Source organism: Macrobrachium nipponense, chromosome 27 (genome assembly GCF_015104395.2).
Source record: "Macrobrachium nipponense isolate FS-2020 chromosome 27, ASM1510439v2, whole genome shotgun sequence".
NCBI classification, from domain to species: Eukaryota; Metazoa; Arthropoda; class Malacostraca; order Decapoda; family Palaemonidae; genus Macrobrachium; species Macrobrachium nipponense.
The window spans coordinates 30520552-30530867 of NC_087216.1; the positions used below are offsets into that span (position 1 = coordinate 30520552).

The 10316-nt window shown below is 38.8% G+C and overlaps 1 protein-coding gene across 2 annotated transcripts in view; it reads left to right on the forward strand.

Moving 5' to 3' along the window:
- Nucleotides 1–1801: 1801 nt before the first annotated feature.
- The window catches only part of LOC135200984 (protein starmaker-like), a 20437-nt gene continuing 11922 nt past the window's right edge, over nucleotides 1802–10316 (forward strand). The window contains exon 1 of one of the 2 annotated variants that reach the window (XM_064229780.1): nucleotides 1802–1930. In XM_064229780.1, the coding sequence (XP_064085850.1) occupies nucleotides 1872–1930 (59 nt within the window). In that variant the 5' untranslated portion in view covers nucleotides 1802–1871. The remainder of the gene's footprint in view (nucleotides 1931–10316) is intronic. The other variant, XM_064229779.1, reaches the window with a different exon arrangement.

The window sequence follows — 10316 nt, forward strand, 5'->3', positions numbered from 1 at the left end:
AGGGACACTTTTGAAAGACGCATCCCTCAGGAGAGGTGGAACATATATCCTACTTATGTGAACTCTCGAGAGAGACTAAGAGTTTCAAGCCCTGTGATTGGCTTATCAACAGCCAATCAGGAGTGTCGTAAGGTACTGGCTTGACATCAGATGGACGGTTGATGTGAATCTACTATAGTAGATTTGCGTCATCGTCGCCAGACGTAGCACCCACAAAATGCAGGACGCACTTGAGAAGACAGTAGACTGAACGTGTCTTTATTCTAGAGTATTTTTCACCAAACTGTTGAAGCATATGAAGAAAAGGGTAATGAAAGTAAATTTGTAAACAAAGGACAGTTTCACTAGCCAAAGAAATAAGTAATTAATTCTTAAACAGCAATGCAATATTACAATATCTACAAACATCACAGTATTTACATATATATACACCTTTTCATACATATATATATATATATATATATATATATATATGCATATATACATGTGTGTGTATAATAAACAGATCATATACATAATACATGCTGTATATAACATAAATATGTGTATATATATGATGTATATAACATATATATACTGTATAGATACACAAATATATATATATATATATATATATATATATATATATATATATATGTATGTATATATATAGATATATATATATATATATATGTATATATATATATATGTGTGTGTGTGTGTGTGTGTGTGTTATATCATACACACACACACACACGTACTTTATATATATATATATATATATATATATATATATGTGTGTGTGTGTGTGTGTGTGTGTGTGTGTGTGTGTGTGTGTATTTATGAAATCACTTTCAGAATAAGTAATCACTTGGGACCCTGTCTAGCCAACTCCGAAAGTTGTAAAAAATGAGGGAGTATGATAAATAGGGGCTAAAGTCTTCTTAGAAACGGCCCTCTAATTTCTGATTTTGACTAAAACCTTCCTTTGGGTGGGAGGGGAGTCTATGGTAAAACTTTGGTAGCCCCAGCTTTCATAGTCTGGACGTGCATAATGAACAAACAGACAAACAGGCAGAAAGAAATTTTCTATTTTTATATGTAGATATATATTTACCAATTACTGCTTGTATCAACTAATACCCCAGAGGTTTCCACGAATGGATTCGGCCTCATGTCTCTTGCTGCTGCGAGGCAAAAGAAATAAAAAACAGTGACTGAGAGTAGGAGTGATGAAGCTTTCATCTCAAAAACATTACACATGAATCATTATTCTTGTCGTCACTGCGAGAATACTTTGTTAACATAAGATTCAAATTCACCAACAACTTCCGTGATAAACGATACAAAAACTAATCCAAAATAAAAATTAAAAAAACTTTTAAGTTCACAAAGAAATGTTGTCGTCCGTTCTATGAGATTTACAGAATCTTTAAATATTTTGCTTTTTATTGTTGTTGTTTTCGCCTCACTGCTTTTTGATGGTCCAGTCCATAAGTCTCAGAGTCTAGAATGCAACACCACCAATCCAAATAAGGAAATATTTTCAAGTTCTCCTGAGCATCAAAAGATTAAATGTTTTTATTTTTATTTTTATTTCTTTTTTCTTTTTTTTTGCAAAGCCCAAGAATAGCTGCTGACCGTCAAGAACATATCATCACTACGAGTACATAGTATCCTTCTCTTTCTCTCTCTCTCTCTCTCTCTCTCTCTCTCCCTCTCTCTCTCTCTCTCTCTTTCTCTCTCTCTGTGAACACTGGGAGTTAAGGGGGGAGGGGGACACTGGGATATATAAATTAGTGGGCACCACGTTCCCACCTAGTGTGGCATCAGACAGCGGCGCACTTAGTCGTCTACTTCTAGTCGCTCTGCGGAAGAGCATTTTTCTCAAAATGTCCTTGCTTGTTCGAAGCTGGTTACTCCTCATAGTTTTAGGACTCTTTGTCGAAAGGTAAGGCCGTGGATGAGCTTTTTATTTTCGTTCGGGTTATGAAAAGGTAGCTTTGATATAAGCAGCCTATTTTAAAAGGTCTCTGTCTCTCAACCAATCAATTATTAGCGTTTGTGGTTTGGTTCAAATGACAACTACGGGTTATAAGATTCTCACGTTTACCTTAATAGCTCTTTAGTCATTCTTTATTCCTAAGCGTAGGATTATATTGATTTGAACAGAAAAAGCTTTTCTCATCGCTAGGTTTTCACGAAAAAACGTTCCTCACGGAAAATTGACTTGAATATCATTGACTTTATACTGGTTGTGCTTGAACGTATACTGAGAAAGTGGACGCGCTGACCGATGCGGAAGTTCTTATGTTGACGTCACAGGTACCGTTAATTCTTGATGATGATCTTTAGCAAGCGCCGCAGATGTACTTACAGAATATCCTGAAGGACTTTAGGACTTATGAAACACCGCTCCTTACGGGACAAAACGGTTTATGGGACATGACACCTCAAGCATTATTACCTTGGAGGAGCATGAGTTCGCGGAAAGCTACTGCACGCAATTCTTCTCTAGCGTCCCGGAAGCGAACAGTTTCACTTGTAACCGAAGAAGCATAATGAACCCCTCAGAGAGGTACTACAACCCATTGGTAAACCCAAAAAGTTACAAAAATAAGAATATAAAATTCCATTTCGTGCAAGATTTCCTTCTCGAAAGTCAGACTAATTCAAAGAACTACAAACGAACCCAAGAGGATCCAGAGGGGGTTCCCTGGAAAAACGAGAATTCTCCATCCGTGGTACGAGAGTCTGACCGCGTCCTTAACATTTATATTACGAAGTTTCTTGGTACAAGACAAGTTTACCTTCGTTTCTCTTTTTTGTCTCTCCGCGAGTCAAGTTGCTGATTAGTCATTTAACGCCTAGCGGCACGTTGGTTTCTCCTATTTATGAATGAATTTTGCAACCCCCGTTCCTAGGCTCTCTCTCTCTCTCTCTCTCTCTCTCTCTCTCTCTCTCTCTCTCTCTCTCTCTCTCTCTCTCTCTCTCTCCTGAAAATATTTGAAATAAATATATCTTTTTGCGCATATCTATATTCACACTTAAAAAGTTACATGCAACCAGCGTTTGTCATGTATCCGATAGGAATATTAGACAAACCACCTTTTCAAATACTTGTTTCCATACAGAAAATAGAACTAAAAAATGATAGTTCAAAGGCTGCATGTTATTGTTAGATCTATGTAAAACCCCATAATATTCTTTATGTTAGGTCAAATCAGTGTCGAATGCCTTATATATCGTAGGCAAGTCAAACTGGACAGGGTAATCACCTGGGATAATTGAGATATCTCACTGTGAAAAGTGTGAATGCAGATCGCTAAGTACTGAAATGGAGGTGAAAATTTTAACGAATCGGTAAGTTACTATTTCAGCACAAGATTCTCTGCTAAGTAAGGACCTCAAATAGAGGTACTGAATGTCACTGGGCAAGACTTGAAGAGTCCCGGATATTTTTACTGCATTGTCTTGGTCCCACTTGGATGTGACAACATTTGGTTTGGATTGGTTTGTGGGACTTAGGATACGGTGAGAGCATATACAACGGTGAGATTATGTTAGATTTCGATAGAAATTTTTTATGGACGAGGCAACTGTTTCGCTTGTAGTACTACCGCCTAGCCTTTCAATGGGTGCTAACTACAGTGTTATCAAATGACAAGCTCTTATTTTACCAAGCATTGAGTCCGAAAAGTAGCTAAGTTTGAACCTTCCCACGCTTCACTAGAGGCTAAAATTCGTTAGGATTAGAGAATGAGAGCATATCATCTTGAACGGCAGTCAGGGTTTGAACCCGGTATTAACCCGGTATGTATCCACTTTGTCAAAATCCAGGGTAAACTCATGCTAAGTAAAGTAGACGGCCGCACGAAGATATCGTTTATTAATGTAATTTTTCGACCACACAATATAGAAATGAGTGTGTACAACACTTTGATCCACGAGGGGCTAGTACTAAACGCGATGTCCCAATGAGCTTCCGCCTTGTTTAGTGCTAGCACCTCGGATTAGGTGGCTACATACCGGGTTAAACTTTTGAACCCTCACCCAGACTCCAAGATGCCTTGATTTGTACCGGTAGGAATATTTTATTAGGGACATGCTAAACAGGCTCATATGGAAAGGCAGCAAGAAACCTCAAAAATCTTCATGAGGTTTAAAGTAGAGATGAACCAAATGCCCAGCGATCGTCAAAAAGAAAAAAAAAATCCGAGGTTTGAACGTCGACTCTCATGCTTTGTCATGCTACTGACACGGTTATTTTAATTGAAGCAAAAATGGTGTCGAGTATCGGTTAGAAGATGAAGAATGGAATGCATAGTAATGCTGTTGCACCGATGTATGAAAAGGTTTACAGCAAACTTTCTATAAACTGCTCAGCTTTATGCGTGAGAATCTGGTAGACTCTCGGAAGGACACTAAACATTCTAATGAATTCAAACAAGAAAATTATTTGTTGTTATATTATTTTCATGACACATCTAAGTACCTGGGTGAAATGAGTCTGTTGTCGGAAAATGTTTTCCCCTTCATCTCCAGCGATGTTGACGAAGCGCCTTCATTTCTTCAACCCCGTAAGTGGGTATAGCGCCGTCGTCAGTGCACCTCACGCGGTACACTGTAGGCATTTGTGCAACCCATTTGATTCCTCTTACAGGACCTCCGTTCATATTGTCTTTCTTCCTTGTTACTTCCCACCCTCTCTCCTAACAATTATTTCATGGTGCATCTGCGAGGTTTTCTTCCTAATCTACCTTTCATAACATTTTTCCTCTTGATTCCATTTTCAGAGCTGGATGACCTCATAGGACCCAGTGCTTGGCCTTTTGCCTAAATCTTGTATTCGAATTCTAAGTCTGATTCCATTTCTTCGAGAGTAGCATCGTTTATTCTTGTTTACTCATAGTTCTGACTGACTCGATGAGACCAATATTCATCTCATTCCTTTGAATTTTTGCATTTTTGATAAAATATTTCCTCATCTGGTGGAATATTTATATATACAGTCTAATGCTTAACGTAACCATGTGAGGGCATGTCTATATTTTGTAGTTCAATTCACTGTTTAGTCATCATAAAGTCAAGAGACTTTTCATATATCATTTCATTCAAGAACTAACATTAAACGTTTCAGTTTTTGTGTGTAAAATGCATATTGCACATATATTTCTCTCCTGAATCAGACGCGTGAGCGCATAGACAAACGAAAAGTCAGTAAGACTAAAACAACTGAACTGATACTCATGAAAATGCAATTGAAGTAAACGTTGTTGGAGTGGTTCCGTATTTTGCTGAATATTTTGTAATGGAGTAAATGCCAAACCACAAGGGGGCGGGTGATTCAGAAGGAAGAAGAAACATTTCAGAAAACAATTAGCATTGTAAAGAAGCTGGAACGATCACATTTTTATCCAAAGACAATGTCCTTCAAGAAATTAATAAGTTCCAATGAAGAGCAACTTGATACTACGATGGAACTTGTGAGACGTCACCAACAAGAAAGAATCCCGTAAGGGGGATAGTGTCGTCAGTGCGCCTCATGAGTTCTACTGTAGGCATTAATAAAACTACTTTGCAGCGTGCCTTCGACCCTTAGCTGCAATCCCTTTCATGCCTTTTACTGCATCTCCATTCATATTCTCTTTCATCCATCTTGCTATCCATCCTCTCCTAACAATTATCTCATGATGCAACTGCGAGGTTTTCCCTCCTGTTACACCCTCAGCCCTACCTACTCTCAATTCCCTTTTTAGCGCTGAATGAATTAATAGGTCCCAGTTTTTGGCCTTTAGCCTAATCTCTTTACTCCACAAAGAAAGAAATCCTTTTAAGAAATCATTCACGCATTTTCAAAATCATTCTCTGAGAGGTAGATTCTTGGATGAGCCCTATCCTTACGAGTCGTTTGTTTGGAGGCCGCTGATTGGCTGATGCCAGGAGGAAGGCAGCTTCCAGCCAATCAGCGGCCGCCAAACAAACGTCTCACAGGCATAGGGCTCAGCCAAGAATCTATACCCTAAGTGAACCAGCTATAGTTCTGTTGGGGACACCCATATTAGGGAGAAGCAGAGAATTCCGGCAGTATGCTTTCGTTATGGAAATATTCCAGACAATGGTCGCTTGTGTAACCCTTCATCTCCAATGCCAACCAGTCTGCAAATGCAGTGTAGGATTACACGTTCTATTCTTTCCATTAAAAACTTGCCTGACTACGAAGGGCAAGACCTAAACATCTGTTTGCTCTGATATTCCCTTCTGACGATTCTGATTTTACTATCTTGTTTCTTCTCTTTTATTTCCTTTCTTTCATTTTTTTTTAGTACGAACTTGTTTAAGGAGAAGTCTTCTAAAGCACAAGGACGTTACTACTTTCATAACCTTTCTTTTAACCTCTCCTTTTGCAAGGGAGAGTGAAACCCTCCTTACATTTCCTTACCCGTCTTCCTCGGTTCTGGGCTACAAAGGGCAAATAAGTTGGGAGTCCCGTTTTGCTATTGCGCTTCATAAAAAGAAGAACAAATCGGGGCTTCCCTCCCGCTACCACAAGTGACAAAGGACACGTAGCCATTGGAGTTGATGTCCTTCCGCATCTTCCCGGGCATCTCCGGGCATATCCTCTAGCGTCCGATGTTGGGGTATGTATGAGATGCCTGGATGAACAACGCCACATGGGAAGTGAGCAATTGGTTTCACAACAGAAGACGAGATCTTACTAGAAGTCAATAGAATTCACCGACCATACAACGCACATTATATGATCAAACCAAACACCTCCTCTCCATATTCTACCGCTAAGATGTGGCGCCCAGCCTTGGTAAAAATTAAATAAATGAATAAATAAATAAACCGACAGACAACGATCTCTGGCAGAAATGCACGATTACACGATCTGCATAATTCCATCTCCTTCTGTTCGGTTCTGTGTAATTTAAGAATAGTTTAATAAAAGTGTTTGAATCACGCAAAATCAACACACTTGTAATGTCAATATACTATTTTTTCTTTTTATTTATTTATTTTTTACAGCTCAAGACTCTTTAATACTATAACTTGAATTTCAATCGCTACAAAACTTTCCCCAACCGCTGTTGTAATCATTCCTTAGTGACCCAGAACATCAAGTAGGTATTCTGGAGTCTATATAGCCTCCCAATCCCATTCGTGAGTCTAAATTTTAGTTTTCCATCATGAGAATGATTCAATATTTGTACGGTCATCAGGTAAAATAAAGAACTACTTACAGAAGGCATGGCGAACTAGGAGCAAACAATATGTCAGTGAAGGTAGCCTCTTTCAGAGAGCAGTGACCTATAGTCATCGACCAACAAAATCAAATGAAAAGGTTTCGCGGATGCAGTGAATGGTGTCCATGACGATACTAGGTTTGAATTTAATTGAATATAGATTCAGGCCAAGCACAGGGACTTGTGAGGTCATTCAGCGTTGAAACGGACAGGGGGAAAACCTCGCAGTTTCACTATAAGTCAATTGTTACGAGAGCGTGGAGAGAAAGATGAAAGAAAGAGAATATGAAATGAGGTACGGTAAAAGAAATGAAAGGGGTTGCAGCTAAGGGCCGCTACAAAGAACCTTAGGTAATGCCTATAGAGACTGATAAGGCAGCAAACCCTCCAGATATAAATGGATCCATATCCACTTGATTGACTTTCCGCAGACAAGCCGTACAATGAAGCATCACATAGGAAAAAGACTATTGAAGAACGATTTCAAACAATAGCCATAATACAAGGTACATTACCCATAAATCTATTACTTTGAGTGTCATTTCATTCAATCCACTTCAGAAATATCTTCCTCTTTATCATTGCAATATTCCATTGGAAAGATAAGTTCGACAAAGATCGCAGGTGACACCAATCCAGCTTCAACCCTCACATTAGTGTAGCTATTGTTTATGTTGTTCTGTTATGGGGATGGCCAAAAATATATCTGAAAGTAGTAACTGAAAATATGCAAGGTTTATATACATACATATATATATATATATATATATATATATATATATATATATATATATATATATATTGTTAACAGCGTTAACAATATTCGTCGACAATGTCTGCTCCATATTCGTAGTAATCAGCAAAGGCTCCCAGACCTTTTTGGAAGCACTATGACATTCACTGCTGTCTTGGACCCTCTCTCAGTCATTGGATATTGCAGCCCTAATCTTCAGGTAAATCTACCTGTGGAAAGCATTTCACCTGCGCTAAAATTTCATCGATTTACCCCAGCTCGGCAGACCAGACCCTTTCATTCTTTGATTTTCACATTAATAACGTAATCATTATATCTCCTCAGCGCAAACTATTTTTATTTCTATCTCATTCAACGCGCGTATTCCCCGTCTATAACGATTAGTTGGTTCAAACTATCCTTCAATACATTGTAACTCTCGAATCCTTCGCTTAGACGCTGCTATCGTCCTTTCTAAATTTACACGAACGTCCAACCTCCTCATCGACATCGATAACTCGGTCTTCCTGATGCTCATCGACTCATGAAGACGTTCACAGGATCAAAGTAGATCAAGCATCCAAACGTCATGATCTCAAACTTTTCTGTTCCCTTTTCACTCAATACATTTTTCATTGAAAAGGTCTGAATCTAAATTTTCTGAACGAAATGAAGAAACTGTCCTTCTCTTCAGGATTCGAACCTGGATTAAGAAGGTAGTATTTCAGTGCGACACACCACTACTTCATCACGAATCCTGAGAGAGAGAGAGAGAGAGAGAGAGAGAACTTATTCCGGGCCCTGCAGGAGTGTTGGGTCAGATTCGAAAGAGATTGACCTCCTTCTGGTATCATAACGCAAAGCGGTTTTTACTTCGGTTCAAATGTCATGAAATCTTATTGATTTCTGCGAACACGCATTATATTCTTCATTTTTATATTCTATACCTTTCCGCACCGAACTTTAGCTTAAATTTTTCAAATGATTAAAAAAAAAAAAAGTTTATCCATGCCAGGATTCGAACTTTCTACGGAGGGCCAGAAGACACCATGCTAAAGTTCTCTGATCCATAATTGATTTTGATAAAATCTTTCAAGATGGCCCGAAATTAGTTCTCTCTCTCTCTCTCTCTCTCTCTCTCTCTCTCTCTCTCTCTCTCTCTCTGGCTACGTGATGACGTAGTGGTATGTCGCACTGAAATGCGGCCTTCTTAACCCAGGTTCGAATCCTGAAGGGAAGCAGAGTTTCTTCATTTCGTTCAGAAAATCTAGATTCAAACCTTTTTAATAAAATTTTTAATGGATGAGCAGGGAACAGAAAAGAAAAGGTTGAGGTCGTGGCGTTTGGCTGCCTGTGAATGCCTCGAGCAATAATGTTACTTCATGAGTCGATGAGAATCAAGAAGATAGAGTGATCAATGTCAATGAGGTTAGAACAGGCTGATTCATTTAGGCCGATAAATGCACAGCTCATTCTGGAAGGACGAGAGGGCCCGTGAGTCTAAGCGAACGATTCGAAAGTTACAATGTATTGAAGGACCAGTGGCGGCTCGTCAATAGGCACTGTGGATTTGCAGCACCCACCATAGATTTCATATATATGCACAAAATTAGGAATACATACCTGAATATGAGAAATTAAATGTAGATTATTATCAATAATCTTTGAAAAAATATTACCATTCTCTTCTTTTTATAAACGAAAAAAGCTATTGAATTGAAACACTATGTGGAACTGCTGGTGCTCAGCAGTTCTAATTTTGTTAGTAGGGTGATAATGTGGTAGCCAGCCCGCGCGTAGAGGTGAAGGGAGCACTGCCATCTCGAGCAGTGTTATAGCTGTTGGAAGAAGGCGTGTTATAAAATTCGTCAAAGCTTAATCAATACGTACTATTAGTGACAGTGATCAAATTAGTGACGATACTGATATGTAATGCAGAATAATGAACTCAGTGGCGAGTTGCAGTAAATGGGAAAAAATGATAACCACATTAATGGCAATGAGTAAAATTCAAAATAGTAGATTTAGGTAGAGGTTCTGCTGCCTTCCTCGGAGAGAGAGAGAGAGAGAGAGAGAGAGGAGAGAGAGATATGTGTGTGTGTGTGTGTTTATGCAGTTAATATCAAGGAATTTTTTAGAAATTATGTAATAAACACCACCTCTATGAATGATAGCCACAAGCCGCCACTGTGAAGGACTACTGAGCCAGCTAACCATTATCGGTGATACATTGGGATGCTCAATGAGATAGAAATAGAAGTGGCTGGTGCTGAAGAGATAATGTTTGTACTTAGTAAGAACAGGTGAAAATCAAAGAATTAAAAGGGTATGGTAGGCCGAGCCAAGGTATATAG